Source organism: Lepisma saccharinum, chromosome 25 (assembly GCF_977018435.1).
Source record: "Lepisma saccharinum chromosome 25, izLepSacc3.1, whole genome shotgun sequence".
NCBI lineage: Eukaryota > Metazoa > Arthropoda > Insecta > Zygentoma > Lepismatidae > Lepisma > Lepisma saccharinum.
The window spans coordinates 10,095,654-10,120,560 of record NC_139253.1 but is presented as its reverse complement, the minus strand read 5'-3'; the positions used below and the strand labels follow the sequence as shown (position 1 = coordinate 10,120,560).

At 36.2% G+C, this 24,907-nt stretch overlaps 1 protein-coding gene across 1 annotated transcript in view; it reads right to left on the bottom strand.

The window, feature by feature from the left end:
* RyR (Ryanodine receptor) overlaps positions 1 to 24,907 on the bottom strand; it is a 283,432-nt gene that overhangs the window by 4,836 nt on the left and 253,689 nt on the right. Inside the window, exons 76-90 of the mRNA XM_083112077.1 lie at positions 19,477 to 19,646; positions 17,690 to 17,765; positions 17,341 to 17,361; positions 14,093 to 14,272; positions 12,759 to 12,835; positions 11,728 to 11,882; positions 10,829 to 10,917; positions 10,328 to 10,497; positions 9,639 to 9,784; positions 8,836 to 8,906; positions 4,758 to 4,823; positions 3,847 to 3,926; positions 2,811 to 2,972; positions 2,532 to 2,688; positions 208 to 407 (exon numbers count right to left, since the gene is read on the bottom strand). Of these exons, the coding sequence (XP_082968203.1) occupies positions 208 to 407; positions 2,532 to 2,688; positions 2,811 to 2,972; positions 3,847 to 3,926; positions 4,758 to 4,823; positions 8,836 to 8,906; positions 9,639 to 9,784; positions 10,328 to 10,497; positions 10,829 to 10,917; positions 11,728 to 11,882; positions 12,759 to 12,835; positions 14,093 to 14,272; positions 17,341 to 17,361; positions 17,690 to 17,765; positions 19,477 to 19,646 (1,820 nt within the window). The remainder of the gene's footprint in view (positions 1 to 207; positions 408 to 2,531; positions 2,689 to 2,810; positions 2,973 to 3,846; positions 3,927 to 4,757; positions 4,824 to 8,835; positions 8,907 to 9,638; positions 9,785 to 10,327; positions 10,498 to 10,828; positions 10,918 to 11,727; positions 11,883 to 12,758; positions 12,836 to 14,092; positions 14,273 to 17,340; positions 17,362 to 17,689; positions 17,766 to 19,476; positions 19,647 to 24,907) is intronic.

Below are 24,907 nucleotides of genomic sequence, written 5' to 3'. Positions count from 1 at the left end.
CATGTATGAAGATACACCAGCGATTTTTAATCTCTTGACAGTGCGATTCTCTGCAGATACCAGTTACATATTTTGTAGTTCTTGTACTTGTTCCCCGAAAGTATCAATCCTTCGCTGACACATGGTATATTTTCCAACACAATTCAAGTACAATATAAGCATTATAATTACATTTGTTTTGATTTATCAAGACCGACTTTAACTTACTTTTCTTCATCTTCCTCAGACACATAATGGTAGGAAGATTCCCTAGCGTGACCCATTCCGCTGCCTTCATCCACAGCCATCAAGGCGCTGGCATGCTGCATCTCAAAGATAGCATCTTCACAGAAGTTTACAAAGGCTTCCAGCTTCTCCTTGTCACCTCCTTCTGTTACGATGGAGTAGAAGAAGGCTCGCTTTGATTCCTGCAATGGCATAAAAATAAGACATAAGCAGGGAGAAACGTACAATCTTGCCTCACACAGTCAGAAGCAAAATTGGATTGTACGTACATACAACACTAAGGTGCTTTTCAAGTTAAATTTGAGCTTTTGTGTAACTATCAGCAATTTTATCAATAAACTGACATGTCCATTGTTACAGAAATATGTAATTCCATGTGGCTTTCATGAAAAATTACTTCATTGACCTATCAATTTTGGTAATCCACTGTTATCATTCACAGAAACGTATTAATTAACATTATTTTTTTTATAGCATTCCAAGCATGCCAGAATATATGAACAATTTGTTCATACTTGTGATTTCTTATTTAAGGCTGATCCACTACATGCCACTAGTTTATATGGTGATATTCTTTTGTTGTAAGTTTGGAATTTTCTTATAATTCAGTTGCCACAGTTGGTGGGCCTGTCCATAGTTTGAGATTAGTGTTGGCTTAGGGATATATCTACACTTGCTGATAGTGACAAGAGTGTAAATTACTTGTTTTTGAGTTTGTTGGAAGTCTTTGCACAGAAAGGCTAATTGCGACTGGACCCAAAGTAAAGTGGGATACAAAGCATTATGTGCCTCCATCTGGAAGCAAACCCAGGGCACCTTGATTATAAGGTGATGATGTACCACTACACCACCAGGGAGGCCCTCTCAATAACTTTGTTCCATGTCTATTCTATATATATGTATGCATTTATTATGTTATTGTTAAGCTATGCAATGACGGCTGGCAGCTAGTTTGATGGGTAGTGCCAACGTGATCAAGAAATCTAAAAAAAAATTCAATGTCATAGAAATCTAATGAAAGAGAAAATGTTAATGGAACTTTGTTTACTAAAATTCCAGACAAAAATTCAGAGTTCCTAAGATAAGGATGAGTGAATACTCACAAAGAACACCCATGCCTATAGGCTGGGATTTGAACCTGTGATCCCTGACATGTGCATGGAGGTCGGCCAGAGTTTATAGGAAATAAATGAGACTATTAAAATTAAAATTTCGATGCCTGCCACCTTTACCATTTTTATTGTTTTTTTTTTAAATAGAAATGATGTTTAAATCTGATGTGGGACGGCCAAGTTGTTTAACTTTTAATTTAATATTGTATAGTACCTTGGAAAAAGGTGTATGTAATAATGCTCTAATCTGACTCATCTTCACTCGCTACCCTTCCTTTCACACACCATCGGACACTTTCACTTCACTAAAAAGAAAAACACTGAACAATTAGACACACCAAGTCGAACACGGTATTCTCGCCTTGCTTTGTTTATAATTTACAACCCCAGCACCGCAGACGGTACATCAACAATCAGTGTTACTAACAACTAAAATATGATTATCTGCTAAATGAACTGTGGATCTACAATTTTTAAAATTCAATGCAAGAAATTGAATTATATCTCCAAGTGAAATTCTTATTCTGATATATTTCACGTGTGATTTTTTACAAATATTAAAGCAAAAAATCCCCTGGTGATGTGAATTCCCTTTGATATTTATACAAGTCTTTTTTACAGAAAATGTCTTCAATACTGTCAATGTCAGTTGCAACACACGAGTGTCTGTGTGCGTGAGAGCAAGGGATGTATCTTTTCTTAAGGAAGAAATCTATAACAAAAAAGACTGGATGGCTCTTTAGATGCATCTATCTAAATGATTATATAAATTTGAGAAGATATTAAATTTGTTCTTCCCAAGTAGGCAGGAAAGTATCTTTCTTGTGAATTACTTCTCCAACGAGTATTAAAATCGGTCAGGATTAGTCACTTCTCTATGAAGTTTGCAACTATGTGAACACAATGTGAAAGCTCTCGCATTGTGCCAGCCGAAAATAGGCACAGCTGGTTGTCTTATGGCTACCACCTCCTTCCTCATTTCCTGCGGAGACTTTTTCATATGTCCGTGCAAGGGCCATACTATGCTGGCCCGGAGCAAGTGAGAGAACAGCTGGGGATGTGGCGCAGGAATTGAGGCAGCCGTAAGCTTGAACGCTCTCCTTGTTCGTGCAAGTGCTTTTTCTGAGGGTAGAGCCACGACATGATGACTCTCCCCTTAGAGCTGCCGCTGAAGAATTCGCATGTAAGAATTACCTTAATTTGAGGCTTCTCCCACTGCTCAATGTTGGACTCCTTGATCTCGAAATATACTCTTTCAATCTTCTTACTGCCACCCATGATTTCAATCCTTCCCAAGAATGGCTCAAAGTAGTTGAGGACGCTACCAGCTGTCTCCAAGAAGCGGGCCAATCTGTAAAAGAAGTATCATTCCACAATTAACAATTTATACAATACAATATACGTACATGAAGTGAATAATTGAGAATATCTTCACAAGAACTAGTGTTTGCATACAGTATAGGTAAAACTTACCTTGGTTCATTTGGCATGTGCTCTGACAAGTTTGTAAGCAGCAGAGCCAAGTTGAAGCCAATGTCCTTTGCTGGGTTGTGGAACCTCTCCGTGAACTCCACATAGTCGATCTTTCCATCATGGTTGGTGTCGCAGCACATGAGGAGGAAGTTGATTTCTTCACTGCAGGACAAGGGAGAAACAGAAAAGCATTACAAAATAAAAATCAGATTGGATACTGAAACAGAAGGATACTCAAACAGTGGTGATATTTTATCAACATGTCTCAAGATCTAATTTAATGAGAAAATGGAAAGGTAAATCATGTTACACCTTGGACTTAAACTTGTCAAGATGTAACCTGTATCCATGTTCCTAGCTTGTCATCCAGCATTAAACTTATTATTGAATGCAACAGGTTTACACCAATTTACAGAGTTCATATTATAGTTGCACAATTTCTTACATAACAAATAGAATAACAGTACTGAGCAGTTCTGTACCTCATTCCAATCTTTTCTTTAGCCAACATATTTGTGACTGTTTCATTGAACTGCAAATATAATATTGCAAACAAAGAAATGTTTTTTATTCTCTTTTTCTATAGCATTGTAGAGCACACTCATTCTTCAAATAGGTGATCTTTTTATGATATTTTCTCGTGCTCTGCTCACATAGTAGATTCCACGCTTAGGTAGTGTTTTAATGTTCAGAATTTGGACTGTGAATTGTGGAAGCTACAGTGGCATCCATCCAAGTTGTAGCATAAGGTCTCAGGCCATCCTTCTGTGGTCAAGTCTGTGCATATGGAATTGCTCTATAAGGTTAGCATATTCACCTTCCAATTTGTATTTCATGTCCTACAATAATTTTGCCTGTACTTGTTCTAAATTTGTGGTATGTTTTTAATCTTCTATATTCCATGACAGAGCCAAACTCTAATATTGTGCACAATAGGAAATAATATAGCTAACAGTCACTCCAATAGCTCATTCAAAATTCAGAGATTCTCATTACTTTAAGTAACAAAAACAAGTACTTGAGAAAGGACACTTACATCGCGTAACTCTTCTGCTGCTCCATCTTCTCTTTGAACTCTTTTGGTGTCACCCAGCCATCTTTGTTGATGTCTACTTCCTGTGGGGAAAAATAGCAACATGATTAATCCCATAAAACAATCCATGCGTTAAGTTTTCAATGTATTCATAATTGCTGAAACTGATAAAAAATTCACAGGTACTGATAGTACAGTTATGGGATATGTTTGATGGAGAACCTGAACACGTCATTCATCTCCATAATTATTTTAAACAGCAATAAACTCCTTTGAGCTTCTCTACTGAAAGATAAACTGTATATTTTGAAAATAAGTTGAAAAAATACTGCAGTTTTACATTTGTACTCAACAAATATAAGCCAACCTCTGTGGCAGAGGGGTTAGAACAGCATGCTATGATGCTAGGGGTCACTGGTTCGAATCCCGGCATGGGCATGGATGTACTTTTGGAGTGTACACTCATCAATTTCATCACATCACCCATCTTCATCATCATGATTATCCAAAAGTGGCAGAAAAGTAATGAAAAATAATCTAATTCTATCATAAAAAACACAAGAAATAAAATTAAGGAAGCATGGTGCAAATATATATAGAAGAATTACATCTATGAAATTACCTGTAGTATGTCATTATAAACTGATTATTTAGTTCTGCCATATATAACATTTTCTAGTTTGATTTTATCTTTTAGAGAAAGGATCATTACTCCCTCCCTCCCTGCTTCCCCCCCCCCTCACTCACTCACTCTCTTTCTCTGCTGATAGAAAAACTTCAACCTATCCAAACGTATTACCTTTCAATATCACAATCATCATATCAGCAGAGTGAATGAGTAAATTGGTTAGCGCGATTTGTTTATCTGTTTGCAAAAGTTAATATTGGAAGTATTATTATGGGATGATGAATACCTGGAAACTTGCAGATGATGTCAAGTCCTTCAGCTTGAGGAACATATCAAAGTACTTCAAAATCAGCTGAAATAAGAAAAGAACCCAATTAATTGAACAAGTTCATTAGGTCATTCTATATAAAATACTTATTATGCACAAAGCTTAGTTGAAAAAATTCAGATAAAAGAAAACAGAAATAAGAAAAATTGCAATTTTTTGGACAAAAGTATCAAGCAAAGAATTGATTAATTGAAATTCAATTTTTTACTATAAACACTTAAAAATTTTGGTTAACGGTTTTTATGAAAATTTTAAAAAATAACCCTATAATGGTTACTTGGATATTCTTAAAACTTTGATGCCTTTAGCATATATTTTAGTTATGGTCAATAGTATTTGTGTTTTATGACAATGATGATGACATGAAATTAACTTTAAAACTTCAAAGAAAACGTTAAAAATAACCAAAAAAAATTCTGGATTTCATATGTGTTAAACAAATATATATACAAGGCTCATTCAATATACTATAACTGGAGATATGTTGTAACAAATATACAAGCACCGAAAGAACTACAGACTATGTTCCAACATAGTTCCCCCCTAGTTCAATGCACGTACACCAGCACTTGATGAGGGCACTGATTCCACAGGGAAAAAATCTTTTGGATGCATGCATAACTCGTGCACTGCTGACTGGACTTCGTCGTTATTCTGGAACCTTGATCCACTTAGTGCATCTTTCAGTGGGCCAAAGGTGTGGAAATCGGATGGTGCGAGATCGGATGAATAAGGAGGGTGGGGTAAGCACTCAAACTTTAGGTCCTCGATGGTAGACAATGTGGCATTGGCAGTGTATGGTGTCGCATTGTCATGGAGCAAAAGCACACCAGTGGACACCAGACTATGTCATCTCTGCAGAATGGCTGGTTTCATGGCTGGAGTAGGTGGTGCTGTTTACATTATGACCTTTGGGCATGTAATGTTAAAAAATTGGTTAACATGACCTTTCTGGCACTCCGTTGAGCATACACCTTCTTTGGTCTGGATGTTGCCATTCCATTGTGCTACCACCCTAGTGTGCACTTCTTAAATAAACTTATACTACGGCTACATAAATCTTAATCTCAGGGTTATTGGGTTCTTGATTCGAAAATGCAAATAAGAAAGTGTTTATAGTCAAAGGATATAATTAAAGGCGAGTCTATATTCTGAGAAACTTAACAACGTACAGAGAATATATAGCTGGATTGGATATACATAAGTTATATTCTTCTAATGTGTAAAAGAGCTGGCTTCTTCTCCCTTCAATTTCTTCTATGGTAAAATGGGAAAGCTTCTTCTTCTTTCTTCTATCTGTACAACTTCTTTTCTTTGGTAAAAGGAAATGCTTCTTCTTATTTCTTCTTATAACATCAATTTCTTCTTTAGTGAGAGGAAAAGCTTCTTCTTCTTTCTTCTTTTGACATCAATTTCTTCTTTGGTAAAAAGGAAAGTCTTCTTCTTCTATCTTCTTATGATGTCGATTTCTTCTATAGACGAATGGTCATCCCTTTTTATTTACACAGTTCTTATATCCTCTATTCAAATCAATTCTTATTTCTTCTTTCCACAGCGATTCTTATTTTCTTCTATCTACAGGGATATTCTTATTTCTTAAATTTGCTACAAATTCTTATTTCTTCTATTCTTCTTTTTGCAACAAAAATCTTATTTCTTCTATTTATCACAAATATTCTCTTCTCAATAATCTCTAAAATCATTATGCTGCATTCTTCGCCTAGAATTGAACCAAAGCTATAGAGGATTTCAGGGGCATCTAATTTAACAACAGCGCCACCTCCTATGCGAAACCAAAGGGAAATAACCAAGGATCGCTAATAGCATGCGCTGCCTATGGCCCAGTGCTACTAATATTGCTAGGGCAGCCGGAAAGTGCTTCAGTGCATCTAATTTGACAACAGCACCACCGGGGACAAACAACCAAAACCTGGCGATGTTCTCCTCACCAGAGGTAAATAAAAATCAATTCCGATGTAAAAGATCGGGAAAGGACACAGTTCTGAAATCATCACCTCACTTATTAACTTTCCTGAATATTCCGTATATGAATATATCCTTGATCATTATAATCTGCTATTTACAATATGTTATTTATTTCTTATATACATTTTTATACTCTTCATTTACTTATTTCCTATTTACTATAATACATATAATCATCTTTCTCCTCTTCTGATTTGCCCGACCCTGTGGCCGAGCGGTTAGCACATCGCGCTGCGACGCCAAGGGTCCCGGGTTCGAATCCTGGTCGGGCTTGGTTGTTTGTGAATGTCCATTCATCAATTTCATTCTTTCATCACTCATCCTCATCTTCGCAAATTAGCCACGAGGCACAAAACGCGAAGTAAAATAAACTAAATCAATCAATCAATCAATCCTCTTCTGATTTCTACAATCAACTCTCTTTCTCGTTCTTTGGTGCGCTGCCATCTGTCGTCGCTCCCGCGAAATATTCTGTCTCACCTTCGTGATTGTGTCGGCCGATCAGGCACATGACAATTGTTGTCCTCTTACATTCTGGTTCATAGAAATGAACCCAACTTTCATCTCCAGTAACAATACGATGAAGAAATGACTCACCGTCAGCTTCATAATAGCGCAATAGCTTCCAGCACACATCAACACATCTCTCCTTTATTTCCAGTCTCAAATGTTTCAGAAACCACCTCACACACAGTTTCCTGAACCACCTATACATTCCTGACCCTACACATATATCCATCCGGGATGCAATTTCACTGACAGTAATATGCAGGTTCTCCCGTATCAAGTCCTCCACTTGAGCGATGTTGCTTTCCATGACTAGTGACAGAGCGACCTGGATGCGGAGAATCTTCAACACTGGTTAGGCCCTGTTTGAACTTCTCGACCCACTCGTACACTTGTAATCAACTCATACAATTGTCACCGTACTGAACTGTCATGCGGCGATGAATTTCTATCGGTTTCACGCCTTCACTCAACAAAAATCTCAGGACATTTCGCTGCTCCAGTTTGGAGGACTCCTGTAAGGGTGCCGCCATCGTGTGTAACTGTTTCCCAGTGTCCCGTGCATGACACAGGCATGCCAGCCCCAGCTATGAATAGCTTACAGATTCCTTCACAAAATAACAAACATACAACAATTACAGTCGTATTTTAGATTTTTTATACTACTTTTCAAGTTATTTATTGAATGAACCTTGTATATTTCATTAGCTAATACAGCCTTATTTTGCTAAATTATTGAGCTTAAAAGTAAATCATCTGTATTAAATAGGAATAAACTAATAGAGAGTTTTGAAAACTACTGATAAAGTACTTTTTTAAAGGGTACTTTATGCACTGATAGGCTAATTTAAAGTGGGATCTGAACCACTATGTGACTCCACTAGATATCGAACCCAGGATTTCTTTATTACAAGGAAAATATGTTACCACTACAAATTTTGCACTAAGTTCTGGTTATTATAGGGATGTCAGATCAGTAAATTTACTTTCATTGTTACTGATAAGCTGATACACTAATATGCCAAAATTTGCCAATGAAGTACCAATTAATTAGTATCAATTCCAATTCAAGTATAGTGAAACCCTGATATATATTTTATGTTCCTGCAGTATACATAGAATATTTATGGTCCCAATAAATCAAAATGTCATAAAATTTTACCAGATTTTTACATACTTGTAAAATGTAAAGTTGACATTACTCTATATAAAGAAACTATTTTCTATTTAATCATTACCTTTCTATCAGTTATAATGCTTGAAGTCTGTTCTAATAAGACATCAATTTCGCTGGCCTCTCCACCATCCGCTGAGGAACTCGGTGGAAGCCAACCCAGCAGTGAAGCAACGAGTTTCTCAGTGGATGGTGGAGAGGCCAGTGAAATTAACAGAACCTCTACAAGTTAGTTTTCGTGGATAAATATTAGTAACTTGCTTATGTCTTATTATCATCAACCGCATATTTTATTCCCCAAACATGAAGTCTGTTTTCCTCTATAGTTTTACTGCTCATCGAAAAAGAACTAAAGTGGCTTTATCTTACCTCAACATTGGATGCAGATTCAACCAGGGTGTCTACCATCTGCTTTCCAATGGTACCATTCACAACGTTTCCTGAAAGAAACAATTATTCTTCTAAGCTTGCACAGAACAAAATTACGGTTGCGATGATACCACTTGGAACAAATACCCATATCGATGCCAATATTCTTACCAATTCCCACAGATCCTGATGCTTGAAAATTGTAACAAAAGTTGTTCAAAATATTATTAATAATCAATTTACAAGAATTTTGCTTTACAATATTAAAGAATTACTTCAGAATATTAAATTCACAAAACCCAGTTTTTCACACAACTGAATTTTGCATAATTTCCAGGATAATTAGATTTTGAGTTAATTAATTGGTGTTTTAAGTCTACTTTATGCACAGTAAGGCTAATCAGGACTGGACCTACAGTTTAAAGTGGGATCCGAACCACTATGTGCCAGGTACCGAACCTGGAACCCCTTGATTACAAGGCGATGATGCCAGGATAATTAGCCTCCATAAAAGTGCTGTATTGTGCAGTATTTTTGCAGACAGACCCTGCAAAAGACCAAAACAAGTTCAAGTTCCATTCAGTAGAGGGAAAAACATTCCAACTGATGCCCCTGTTATTGATAAATACCAATACATTGGTATTGGCATCGTTTCAGCACTTAACAAAATATAACAATTTTTTTCATATATAAAGATTTTACAAGAAATTTAAAATTTAAAAACATATATTTTATGCATGGAATTAACACACAATCAACATAACTGAATAAAGAATGTAATGGAAGGAATTCTAATGACTAACCTTCAAGCATGGACAGCATCATGGTGATCATGTCCTTTTGCAAATTGAGGAGTTCCTTCAGGAGGTCCACTTGGCTGGAGTGCTTGGACAACTTGTCTTGCATGTGGGAGAACAGGAACAGGAAGCCTCCCACTGCATCCCACAATCTGAAATAGGGATAAATCAGAGTTAATTTGTCCCAGGAAACATAGAGCAATTTTCATCTTCATCAGCATTACATGAATTTAATTACAGTATCTCTGTCTCTTACAACTTGATATGCATTGGATCCCACCAATGGATCTTTTAAACCTTTGGTTGCATTTGTTTGACAATATTGCTTTACTCATAGACAATATCGTCTATGAGTAAACAAATGCCTACTTTTTTGGAAGACATGGAAATAAATAGGCATGTAAGTTTTTAACTTAATTATACATTTTAAACATTTTTTCCCATTTCCTGAAGAAGGGCACAGGTTGACAAGAATTTCAGTTGTCTTGTGACTTCAGTCTAAAATATTGGAACGTTTTTTTAAGTTAAGTAACAAAGTAACAAACATGTAACCAAACTTCAAATAAACAGAACAAGTTTAAGGTTATCAGCTTGTTTATTCACCGCACCAGCATACTGAAATTAAACCAACTCTCTGATTCTACTTCTCTGTGATATAAGTACACAAAGAACTGCAAAACAAGGAATCAACGTACCTGGAGTGAGCCAAAGCCTGCTGATTCTGCGTACATGGACCTTGAATAACCTCAGTGAGGGTGTTGAATACCTGGCTAGCCACACCGATGGCTTTGAAAAAGTTGGATTTTCCTGCAGGGTCTATGATTTCCTTGCTCGAATAGTGCCAATAGAAATCCATGATAGATTCCTAGAACATATAAGAAATTGAGTTCTAAATAAAATGACAAGAATGCAATATTTACAATAAACTATTTGGCAAGTCAAAGGACAGAACTGCACTCTGCACTTTATTCCACCTCACAACCTCCTATATTGAATAAATAGTGAAAGCATGAATGCTATTAGGCCTGGGTTGATAGTTATTCCTAAACATTAAATATGCATATAATTGCTGCAAATCTAAAAACTTGCCATTGCCTAGTGTTTTACTGAAATTAAAAATCACTAACTTCCATCATATCAACATCCTTATAGACATATAATCTCTAGAATCCTATCAAAGAATGACAAGTTATTACCTGCAACCTCAGCAAGTAGTCAACTGTGCAGATGACAACATTTACAGTTGTCGTGTTTCCAGCTTGTGTTCTCAGGTAATTCTGCCACTCTGTTGAAAAATGCAAAAACATTATAACCATCACAATTTTTACATTTTGTAATATATAGATTGTTGTTAAGTACATCTACTGACAAAAATTAATAATATGGAAAAAAAGAAACAAGCATTCATTTTTTTCAGCTTTCCTATGAAACCTTCATGAAGTCTGTAATTTTATTTTAACAATTATGTACATCTTAAAAAAATTACTAAATCTCCCCCACACTAAAAAAATATTCTTCTTTTTCTTTACCTAAGCAAATTAGTTTCTACCTCTTGTGCTGGTTTAATAACCACACTTTGTTAATGATGAAGAAAAAACAATACACAAATAATAAAGTAGAGATTAATGGAACAATAGAAAAAGAAAAATACTTGAGTAATTATAAAGAATACACATGTAACAATGACAACATAAGCACAGAATAAAAGTTATGTACGTAACAATAGTTATGTTATTTTATAATGGAAAGAAAGCATGAAGAATTAATTTGCAAGTTTCCTTTTAATGATGTTAGGTCAGTTGATAGATTTTAGAAAGGTTGGCAATGCATGTCCAGAGAAAAGTAACTTTAAATCTTGTTAATAAAGCAAGGTACCATTTACATGGCTCTGCCATACTATTAATTCAATCACAGAATATATATTGTAAACATTGAAACAAAGCTTGGAATTTAAATTTTAGTAATGTACCCACATGATCCCAATTCAAGGCTTTGATCTGATCCAAGTCCTACTTGTACAACTTTGTGTTAATTTTCATTTAAATGATAGTACAGGCACAAAGGTATGTATATGTCACAATAAACGTGCTCATACCAAGATTATGGCCTTCACAGGTGAGTTGGATGAACCGAAATAGAGCACAAGTGAACTCGGCATCATGCATGTTCTTCTCGCCAGCAGCTCCTTCCGAACCGACTCCGAGACCCTCTGCCTTGGTGTTACGCTCAAAGGCATCCAGATCAAGCACACTGGAAGGTTAAGGCAAAGGTGAGTCATATTAGAGTTCTGAAAACAGCTTTCAGGTAACAATTTTCATTTACAGATTAAATGTATATATATGCACATGACTTGACAGTAACTATCTACATTATTCAAAGTGTAGCAGTACTGCACAATCTTCCTGAATTCTTACCTCACAAAATAGTAAAATAAGTTCTTAGTTTCTTAGAGTAAGATTATTTCCATAACATCCCTGACTGTTGTGCATTTGCAGCTTGGGAGCGAGTCACAACTTCCGAAGCAGCCAATCAACAAGCGAGCTACTGAAGTCATTCCAACCCGGCACCAATCGCGGACCCTCTTCCTCACGCTCCTCGCTGTCGGTAGGCTCACTAGCTAGACTCGCGCAGTCAGCCAGAGCTGTTCCGAAAATAATCTGACTCTACCTAATCTCATCAATAATTACTTCTATGAGCAGAACTCTGAGTAATTCAGAGAATTCACTCCAAGTAGCAAATTACTTTGTGTTCTAACACAGGAGATCAGGAGATGGCCTGCAATTTTCAACCTTATAGTTAGTTATTTTATGCCAATACTATACAATGTATTTTTCATTTTTTTCTTATCTGGTGTCACTTTCTGCCTCTTTTAGTTAAATGCAATTACACTTAAAAACAAAACAGCATTAAATAAGAAACATTCATTCCCAGGCTGATGGTAGTAGCTCATTATTCAGTGCATTTGACCACTGATGTGACTTCAGTGCTCCAACTTCTAGGAGCTACCAAGACAATCTCTAATTTCACATAGTATTCTAGGTGTTTAAGAGACTGTTACTTTTCCACAAATTTATGCCAGGATATTCTGAATTAAGTATTGTAAATAAAGGGAAAATATTCAATTACCTGCAAGAATTCATCAAGCCAGCAATAGAAGTGAAAAATCCAACATCTTTCTTCTCCTTTAGATGGTTCAGCATTCCCTACATGAACACAAAATTACTCAATTCATTGCTGTCTTCTAAATAATTATTTCACACTAAAAATGCATGAAACCACACTTTTTTGATGTTTTTAAAATTCTCTTTCTACCCCTCATACATCATGTTTCAAGATTGTTCCATTCCAATTGTATTTCTATCTTTTTAGTCAAAGATTGTCTTAAACCTACCCTGTGCTCAGATTGGCTAATTGAGACTGGAGCTGCATTTTAAAGTGGGATCCGAACCAATGCACCTCCACCAGGGATTGAATTTGCAACTTCTTAATTACAAAGGGACCTACTACACTATCAGGGTGGCCCTCCCAAAATTAATGCCTTGTTACTCTCATTGTTGCAATATTGATGCCGTTTCCTTTTTTTAACTGACTTATTTATAACTAATTTTACAAGATAATTATTACATTACAACTATGTCACATCACTCAACCACAGTTAAAATCAATACTCGAGGCTTGCATATTTAATTTTTGATGAAAACATGAAATGTGAAATAACACATTGTAATGTTAATTTTGCATGTTTCCGAAAGGTGCATTATCCTACCCTGTTTTATTACGAAATGATGCGAAATGAACTACAAAATGCGAAACAGACTCTTAAACATGAAATTTAGAGTTTATTTACCGACATCACACTTTCTGAAGTTTGAATTATCCTGTGAGTTATGCAATTCACGGAAAATTAATTAATTCTGCTGTAAATTTTGAGAAGCAAAACTAGACCTCTTTATACAGGAATAAACTTAATACTCTGGTAACTACATAAATATGCTGTTAGAAGGGATATGTTTATTTTGTGTAATAAGCGCAGTTTTAAAATCAAATTTAGGATAATATTCAAAATTTTAGAACCAAAAATGTCATTTTCTTATATACTTTGGATCCAATTTTTCAAAATTTTATTTTATTTACCACTTTTGAACCTGAAATTGCCTCTTTTTGTACTGAAATTTTGCTACTTTATTTATCAAAAATATGTGCCTCTATCAATACTTCTATTATGAGACTATACAAAGATTAAAATAACTACCATTTAAAAGCAAGGCTTTTGCCGCCCCTAATCAGAGCGTCTGGGCATGTCTATGGTATATTTGTATCGGTTCAAACTGGTATTGACTCAGCCTTATATTGGATAAGCCTTTGTAACAAAAGAGTAACAATCTAACAGAACAAATGAAGAGAGAAACTTCCCTATTTTTAAAATTTCTGAGAATGCTACTGAAGATAAGTAAACTTACAAACTGAATGTCAGAGTTGCCTCCCCTAAGCACTGATATGCCTAATTCTAAAGTCTTCATCACCATCTCACTCTGCTGCCCCTTGCTTGCCGATATGTGGAGGAGAACCATCTCTGCTACTCCTCTGTTCGAGAGCCTTGCCTGGTGGAACAGCAGCTTTTGTTTCTCCATCTCTTGTTCCTATGGGAGACAACAACAATACATTAACATGCATAACATAGTGCTTTGATTAAGTGATTGATTGATTTTGCTTTATATTACTTTGCTTTTTGTGCCACTTTTGGTTAATTTGCGAAGATGGGGATGAGTTATGATATGATGAGATTGATGAATGGACACTCACAAACACCCATGCCCAGGCTGGGACCCCTGGTATCATAGCACGATGTGATAACCACTCTGCCATGAGGACCAGCCATAACATAGTGCTACCATATCAAAAAAGTACAGCAGAAAACTTGATGCAAGAAACAATCTTATACCTTGTGCTGAAAAATAAAATACCATATTTCACTGCAGAACTGCACCAAAAATTGGTTTATAACCTTTAATTGTGTAATCATCCCATCAGTGCATCAGATAACAGAACCAATGATACCAGCGCAGAATCTTCAGACACAGAAGATTAAACTTTCTCAAGTGTAAGATTTTGACTATAATGCACAAATCAATAACGATTAATGTGTTAACTTTCTTTTCAGACTATAAAAATGTTTGCTAAAATGTCACAAAGAAAATATGTACATCAATTTGAACTATTTAATTTTAATATAGCGTGTCCACAATGAGACTCCAACATTTTGAAAGTCTATAACTTTTTAATTTCAGATTGTACAGCTGTGATTCCGGAAGAAGCAGAAGCAGAAACTCAAAAAGTTTATGTGGTAACGTTTTAGTGCACGCAATAGCCGTAGTGGCGCTGCAACAATCGATTGTTTGAAAATGGAGATTCCAAACGAGCATGCTCAGGTTGTGTGGTGGTATGCAGAAACAAAATCAGTTTGGTGTACTATAATTACGATACATAAAAATGATAATGTAACTCATCAAGTTTTCAGTGTAACTCACAAAATTCAGTTCAGTGCACTTGTACATGGGCGCCTCGGTCGATTTCACGCCATGGGTTTACCACCACCACGTCCTTTCAAAACATTGCCGGTCGCCAAAAACTGATCACACCACTTCTTGATAGTCTTGAATGTCGGAGGACCCTTATTGTACACACGATGAAAGTTTCGTTGCACTTGAATAACTGATTTTGTTTCTGCATACCACCACACAACCTGTGCACGCTCGTTTGGAATCTCCATTTTCAAACGATCGATTGTTGCAGCGCCACTACTGCTATTGCGCGCACTAAAACGTTGCCACATAAACTTTTTGAGTTTCTGCTTCTGCTTCTTCTGGAATCACAGCTGTACAATCTGAAATTACAAAGTTATAGACTTTCAAAATGTTGGAGTCTCATTGTGGACACGCTGTATATTCCATGCACCTCAATCTTGCATGAAAGGGGGTTTCTAGTAATAAATATTTTTTTAAGTACTGGTAATATCAACACAATTAAAAAAAAACTTCACACAATAGCCACACCACACTTTTTTGTGAAAAAAATTGGCATAAAATCTGTGATGATTATGCAGTGAAATACAATATTATTCACTGCATTTACATAGTTCACTGATATTCAGGAATATATAGTTAAGGCAGTTGCCAAAACAAATATGTGGGACAAACTAAATGTCCTGTCAAAGAAATAATTTTGGATCATTTTTCATATATTAAGAGAGAAAATTTCATATTTTGCAGGACATGCAGTCAGGGCCAGATTTACCTCCTTGCCGCCCCCATACAGTTTGTCAAGAATGAAAAAAATCATTATTTTCTGTATTACTATTTTTACTATTAACGGAATGCAGTATTAATTAAATGATAGTTACATACAAAAATGTAACAAAGCAATATGACATAAATTATATATTGATTGATTGACTGATTTGGTGGTTTAAGTCCACTTTATGCACAGTAAGGCTAATCGGGACTGGACCTACAGTTTAAAGTGGGATCCGAACCACTATGTGCCTCCACCGGGTATCGAACCCGTGACCTCTTGATTACAAGGCGACAACGCTACCACTACGCCATCGGGGAGGCCCTATCAATTATATAAATTACATTTTAACATTTACCTTGTTTTTCAGAGAAGACTTATTTTTACTTTATTTAATTGATAGGTACATACCATCATACAAAAAATGTAACAAAGCGATATGACATAAATTATATAAATCAAATGTTAACATTTACCTTGTTTTTCAGAGAAGACTTTTATTTTTACTTTATTTAAGTGATAGGTACATACCATCATACAAAAATGTAACAAAGCGATATGTCAAGGACAGCTACGTAGTCACGAATTTGTTCATCAATTTTCCACAATGCTGGGTCTGTACCTGCTTTTCATCTTTCTCTGCTTTTCTCTTTTTATATTGTGACCCACTGAGTATTATTACTCTTTGATCACTCACAATGAGCATAATGACATTTTAAACTTACCCCAACAAACGCACGTCGGACACTGCACACGCGAGACGAGACACACCACCTACTTCTTGAATAATATTCTCGAGCAACTAACAGTAGAATAGTACAATGCAAAACCCCTTTAATAATGCTTGCGCCGACAGTTTAATTCTCAACAATGCAACGCGAATCACATGCTTTTGATATGTGGCCAATGCTGGCAGGTGGCAGTAACAAGGAACGGCGTTCCTGGAACGGAGCCAAGCCGGTGTTGTCTTTCAAAAGCAAGTGGCAGGCTCCACGTTCTTGCCGCAATCGCCGAACCGGCTCAGCACAATACTGTACATTCGAAACAACACTGTCGGTAATTAAAACAACAAATTAGTAAACTAATTTTGAGCCCTGCTAGCTTCTTTTATCTCTCTTAAGAAATATTCTTCGTTAACTTATATTTACAATACAACTACTTTAAGTCATTCCATTCGTGTGTCCGGAGGAAAAAAAGAGGCAATCCGAGAATTAGGTATTCCTTATAAATTGAAAACAAACAATCGTGCCGCCCCTACTAAAGTGCCACTCTAGGCCCGGGCCTATGAGGCCTATTGGGAAATCCGGGCCTGCATGCAGTCTAAACAAAACATACTTCTTCGCAAAAATAAAATTGATTGCAAGTGCTAATAATAACCCAAAATGTTGTAAATTGTACAAAAAGTAAGAGTACTTACCATTAGTTTATCCATGGTTCTCTTCAAGAGAAATATTATTTATTAGTGATTAGTGATTTCAATAAAATGTATTTTAAATCAATTTCAAGGCTTTAAATAAACCCAGTGTAAGAGTAAGTGAGGAAGAAAGTTAGGGTATTAGTAATATATCACAAGAATAATAAAATTTCCTATACCAACTACATTATTTATTGTATATTTGAAGAGTTAAGCATTCAACATTAATGGGTTAGGAGCATGAATATAAGTTATTATTGGGAAACTGAGATCACAGTTTCAAGCAAGGTTAAAGCTTCTTTTGTTTGGATTATATATAATCATAACTGCCGTATACAATAAACTAACTTACATGGATAGAAGCTCCTCCTTCCTCTTCACCTCCCCCTTCCTCATCACCTCCCTCCTCCTCTTCTTCACCTGTCGACCTAGAGTTAAATAAAATCATAAAATTGCATTAATAGCCCTAATGGAAAGAGATCAAATACTACCTAGTTCTTGCTCTTCTAGTTTATAGTTGTTACAAGCATTTAAGCACAAAGTAGAAGAAGAATTCATCAATGCAAGGAATATGTACATACAGTCCATCTACGTTAGTCGAGACCATGAATGCAAATGAGCACATTCCGAGTGAATTTGTCTGGTGGAAAAATAGAAGTGTAATGGGAAAGGAAACAGATTCCATGAACTATGCTGCTGAAGCATCATTGAAGTTTCACACATAGTAACATCACTGGAAAAATATGTTAAGTTATAACAGCCATCACAAACACGACAAATCAAGTGATGATAAACAAATCTACCAAATGCATACAAAAGAAATAGTGATCTGCGTTTCTGCCTACTTTGCCCTCTCGAGCTAGTCTCATCTTCCACAGTCAGATAGTACAAGGACTATCTAATTATGTACATGCAGTTTTACTTTCCTAGAAATGAATTTTTGAACATACAGTTATCTAAAAAAGTATACAAGGTTGACAATAAAGTAGTAGTTCATTCATTTATATTTATGTTGTTTCAGATACAGATACATTATCTACGATAGTTATTTGGATGATGGATAACAATAATAAGAATGGAGTGTATCAACAGAAGTAAAACAATGAGAGAAGTGAAATGTTGGGAGTTCATAATTTGGCAACTATAGACATGTGAATATCTTCTGTGCACAGCAATAAGCTATGGAGACATGGGCAAATTTAAGGGAGATGTTCAACGTGTCCAACCCCCCCCCCTCCCCCTTTTGGTTCAGTAAAATTACCAGATTACCTGTTCTTTCCACTTGTTCATAACAATTTCTTCGGACTAATTTTATTCTCCTAAATTAGAGATGTATAAGATGGTATTCATGCTGCAAAGATATTTGACTTCACGATATCACTGCCATCTGCTAGTAGCACTGAATTTCAGTTGCAAATCTCTTCCACTGCATAGTAAGCTGTTTACTATAAACAGTCAGTGCTTGAATGCCCGCACTGTTCAGTCTGCAGTTCTCAAATAAAGTTTTCATATTCTGAGATAGTTTTTTTTTTAAAGAAAAAGTGTAAAGGATATGATCATGGATATATACATACACAGAACTTTGTCTGATCCGGTCCCTCTCCCCAACAAGCTTCCGGTCAGCAGTGTCCCGGATTTTCACTTATAAAATAAAGCAACCCTAAATCATAACAAGAGTTGAACCCCCCTTACGTGAACTATATATATACGCCCATGTATGGAGAGATAAAGTTTTATTACGTATATCAGTTATATGAAAATAATGTGTATATCTAAGTACAATTAAAATATTAATATATGTATATATTTATTATGAAGGTCTATTTCTGATGTGTGCGTTTCATATATGTCATGAGAACACAACAATAATTCATGTATCATGGTTTTGTACAGTGTATTTATAGACAAACTAAAGGACAAAATGGATTGTGATTACCAATTACATGAATTAATTAAGTAGGTTAATGAACCAGGTTCTTCATGTAATAGTTTCCATTTAATATTAGAATAGTAGAACATCGATAATTGGTATCAGTTTACATCCCTAAAACTAATGTTACAGAGATGAGGTCCTTGTAGAGAACAAAGTGAAACATATCTGAGAACTACAATGTACATGTGTGTGGAAACACTGCTTACTTTGCCATGATCTCTGCGTATGACATGTACAGAGGATCTTCCTGCAGGGCTCCGCTCCTCTCTGTCATGGCTCCACGGCAGAAGGTGGTCACCAGCTGGGTCAGGGGATCTGGCTTTCCCTCTTCTTCCTCTTCATCGGTCTTCTTCAATTCAGAATCTTCAAATGATTGCTGAAATGGAGCAAAAGATGTTTGTGAATGAGCGTGACAACTTCCATCAAAACAGAAAGGCGAACGGAAATATAGGAACGTTAGCGTTGGAAATGGAAATTCCTACGTAAGGGGATGGCTACATGATTCAACATGGAGACAATGAAGCAAGTGGAGGGATGCTTATGCAAATTTACTCAATTGTAAGTATGACATCCCTCCACTGTCACCCTTTCCACCTCAAGCACTGAACGTGATTGTATCCAAAATTAGAAAGAAATAACTTTCAGTTCTCTGATAGAACATTCTACATTTGTTCTTTCAGTTGCAAAGATAGCACTACCTAGGTATAATAAAAACTTGTTTACCTAAATCCATGCTCATTTCAGATAATCCAGAATAGAGTGAATTAAACATGTTACAAAATTACAATAAACATGACAATAAAAACTGTACTGAATAATGTTATTAATATAGCTATCTGCTATGGAATTACATGTGTCTGTTATCAAATCATCATGTGAGAACCAGAGAAACATAACTCCCAAAATGTGGTTTTTAGTTTTGTTTAAAAGAACTCCTCTGAAGAGCTTTATTTGGAGTCAAATTGACATTTATCCACTGCAAATTTTATAAATTGGAGTTCCATACCTCTACAGGGTTGCTACGATTTTTTAATTATGAAATTCCCTGACATTTCCAGGTTTTCCAGTCCAAAAATGATATTTTTTTCAGACATTTTTATCATCATGATTTTTTGCTTTTGAACTTTGTGTTTTTAAATTAGATACATAATCTGTTAATTATTATGAATATTCACTTTCACAACTTTTTTTTTTTTTAGCAAATTTCATTCTGCACACACAAGAACTTCGAAGATTAAAATGTAAAATTACAATCTGCATAAAATGTATTGGGTGCTACAATCACGTGCATCTAGCATTCAGGCTAAGGTAACAGAGGTACATTATTTCAATGTAACAGATCTCCACAATATAAGAACAGAAAAATTTATAAACCATACACAATTTTTCATTTTCTTGCTTACATTTATAAGTACACAGCATCTGGGAATTCTATAGGAAATGCCAACAAGACTAAGATCTATAAAATAATAGACGATAACCTCATCTTCACCAACCTTTCCAATAATTATGATAATATTGTCAATGTACAAGGATCATTCAATATATACAACTGGAAATATATTGTAACAAATATTTATTACAACCACCAAAAGAACTACAGTACTGTGTTCCAACATTGTTCATCCCTAGTTCAATGCACCTACACCAGTGCTTGATAAGGGCATTGATTCCACAGGAAAAAAAATCTTTTGGATGCATGTGTAACCACTCATGCACCGCTGACTGGACTTTGTCGTCATTCTGGAACCTCAGTCCACTTAGTGCATCTTTAAGTGGGCCCAAGGTGTGGAAATCGGAAGGTACAAGTTCGGGCAAATATGGAGGGTGGGGTAAGCACCCAAACTTTAGGTCCTCGATGGTAGACAATGTGACATTGGCAGTGTGTGGTCTCGAATTGTCATGGAGCAAAAGCACACCAGTGGACACCAGACCTCATCGTCTTTGCAGAATGGCTCGTTTCAGTTTTTCACACAAAAGGTTGGAGTAGGCGGTACTGTTTACATCAGGGGCAGCACCAGGGGGTGCGACCCTCATCCTATATCCAAAACCTATATTCTACTGAAAATATTACCTCTTACAGTGCCATATTATGTCATGTCGTTGTCATATTAAGGTCTGAATGTTAGGTACTGAAGTGAGACTGCTGCTATTATTTACAACAGGCAAGCATTGGTCCTACTCTCAAAGAGATATTCACATTTATTTTCCTGTACTGTAAGATCAGTGGCCCTTGTCTTTATTTCTTTAGATTTGTTGTTTGTGAATGTTTGTGTTTTTCGATAAATGTAGGCTCAGTGTCAGTTGTATGTTTTCCTTTGCACTGTTGATGCACGGTTTTGTTGTCTGCCTACTTGTTCTTCCTCTTTTCTTCAAGTCGCATTGGAACAAAAAATTCAGTTGCTTTCAAGTATCATCAGGTCGTTCTCAGGAAATTATTTAACGCGAGTTTTATCATGACTGTAGTTTCCTTGTTAATTCGTTCTATTTGTTCTAGTAAACATACCATTTTAGACTTTTTCAAAGACTGTTATGAAGAGGCCAAATATACGCGAAGGAATGTTATAGTTCATTATTGGGGACAGTGCAGGCCAATAAATTTTAAGTAAGAAGTTGCTGTGCACTTACAGTTTTGTCCTGACACCACAGCATCTGGGCAGACGAAAGGTAGGCTATGCATTGTGTAAAATGAAAAGAGGGGTAACAAAGAAACAGAACATTTTCAGAAAAGTGAAGCAGTCAAAAAAAAAAAATTAAAAAAAAAATTAAAAAAATGATAATTATATAAAAGTGACTACATGATTTCGTATTTATTTTCTTTCCTTTACCCAATGCATGCAAAACTGAACACTCAGCCGTTGTTGTTAATTATACAACATATTTGACATTTGATTAATAACTGAATTGCGTACCTCAACTGCTTGTGCCTTGTAATCCAGGGATCCCGGGTTCAATGCCCGGTGGAGGCACATAGTGGTTCGGATCCCATATTATACTGTAGGCCCAGATCCGATAAGCCTATCAAGTGGACTTAAATCAATGGATGTCAATCTAAAAGTGTACATTTCAGTCACGGTCATTTATGTTAATTATTATAAGAGCGTTGCAGGAACATGGCAACTTCAGACTGAAGATTTTTTTTTAGAGAGAGTGAGCAACGCTATTAGGGGGGGGGGGGGGATATTCCTCTCCGTGCAAAAATGCCTTGCCTTGCTTGCCTCTCTATGGAAAAAATCCTCCAGTCGTCCATATATGTCATTGGCCTCCCTTTAACAAGCTGTTCTTTTCAAATTTCCAAACATCGTCGTTGTGCTAAAATCAGGCAAAAATGAAGCTAGTCATTAGTATTCTTCAGTTTCATTAGTATATTATCATAGATGCCTACTAAATGTTGATTAGTATTTGATTTAGGGACAAAAACATGCATGCATATTTTATGTTTTCTTTATTTTCAATGTTGCACCCCCTAAATTTCATTCTGCACCTCCTCAGCACCCCCAGGTGATTAATCCTGGCACCGCCACTGGTTTACATTATGACGTCTGGGCATGTAATGTTCAAGAATTGGCCCGTTGTGGTCCCAAAACAAAGTTAACATGACCTCTCCGGCACTCCATTGAGCACACACCTTCTTCGGTCTGGGAGACAAAGGATGTTGCCATTCCATTGTTGTCCTGTTACATTCCGTATAACATTAAAAGTTGTATTTAGCTTAAGAAAGAGGTTACTGCTTTCGTTCAAGCTACGAACAGGATTTTCAGTTTTTCACAAAACCTAATTTACTGTGTAAAGCAAAGATGAAAATAACCTTTTACAAACTTTTATTTCTGAATTTCTAATTAACAAACAATTATGAGGAGGCCCTTCACCTGATTTACGTGGAAAGGTCCAGATACAGGGATTCACAGAGAATGCCCTGATTGTCTCAGTGAAGATTCAAAAATGTAACCATACTTAAAAAACTAACATAAAATAGAAGCTAATATACACATTGAGAAATATGACTCACGGTTGTATAGTTCAGTGCTGTACTTTTAACTTTATAATGATCGACGCTAAAAAGGCCATATATTGAGAGCTTTCAACACTTAACAATACTCACTATCAAAAAACACTGAGCACTTATATTCTTCAACTTCTGGTTAGCCCTTCCTCTTCAATCCTCCTGTCTGTATCCTTAAAAAGTTGCGGTAGAAGCCACTTCTCGCCGATCCATCACACTACAAGTCTTTTCGTCTTTCAAACTATGAGTTCACCATTCGTGTTCTCTTTTGGGCTCAAACTATCCATGCATTTTTGTGTTTCGCAGTGACGAAATCTAAAAAATGTCAACAGCTCGAACGACTGCAAACTTTTTGCGTTTTTCCAGCAAAGCGCGTGCGGACATCAACCGCAAAGACGAGATGCTGTAACTCTCTTTCACCGACTGTTGCAACGAACCTGCACCGAAATTCACGAGCACTTATTTTCCATTGTCTTTGGGACTCAGTCTATTATTTAAGAGGGGAGTGAATTCCTTTTCATCCTCATTCATTCCGAAGCATAAGTCCTACAACAATCGGTTATATCCGGTTCACAGAAATGAGCCCATCTTTCATCTCCAGTGACAATACGATGAAGAAATGCCTCACCGTCAGCTTCATAATGGCGCAAAAGCTCCCTGCACACATAAACACGTGTCTCCTTCATTTCCGGTGTCAAACGTTTCGGAACACACCTAGCACACACTTTCCTGAACCTCTGTATGTCATGACTGATATGGTGGGTTGATCCTACACTTTTTTCCATCTGGGAAGCAATTTGACTGACAGTTCTCCGCTATCAAGTCCTCCACTTGAGCAATGTTGCTTTCTGTGACTGTAGTGACAGAGTGAACTGGATGCACTGGTTTGGCCCTGTTTGAACTTCTCAGCCCACTCATACACTTGTGATCGACTCATACAGTTGTCACCATAGTGAACTATCATGTGGCGATGAATTTCTGTCCGTTTCATGCCTTCACTCAACAAAAATCTTACGACATTTCACTGCTCCAGCTTGGAGCACTCCTGTAAGGGTGACTGTAACTGTTTCCCAGCATCCTGTGCGCAAGGCAGGCATGCCAGCACCAGCTATGAATAGCTTACAGATGCCTTCACAAAATAACAATCGCTGTCGTATTTTAGATTTTTCATACTACTTTTCCAGTTATTTATTGAATGCACCGTGTACCTTAGTTATCAATCAGATATCTGAACTGCAAGTTTTACTTTGATATTCTTTCTAATATCTAGTATTATAAAAGTGAAAATTTATTACAGACATTCGAAGGAAGCATAATTTTGCACAAGAATGAGAATCAAAGGAACAAAAGAAACAAGTTTCTAAACTGAATACTTTTTGGGAGTGGAATCACAAGAACCAAATCCAGAAATGGAAGTGAACTGCTTGTTCATATTGCAACTTTTTCTCTTCCCTGACATTTCCCCGTTTTCCAGGTTTTCCAAATGCGTAGCAACCCTGCTCTGGTTCTCACACAATGAAATATTGATTAAAGTAACAGAAAAATGTTTCTGTGGATTCCTAAAATTTACTTAAAATCATTTTGGATAAACTGAATCATCAGATAAGCAAGATGATGTTGTAAATGCAATAAAA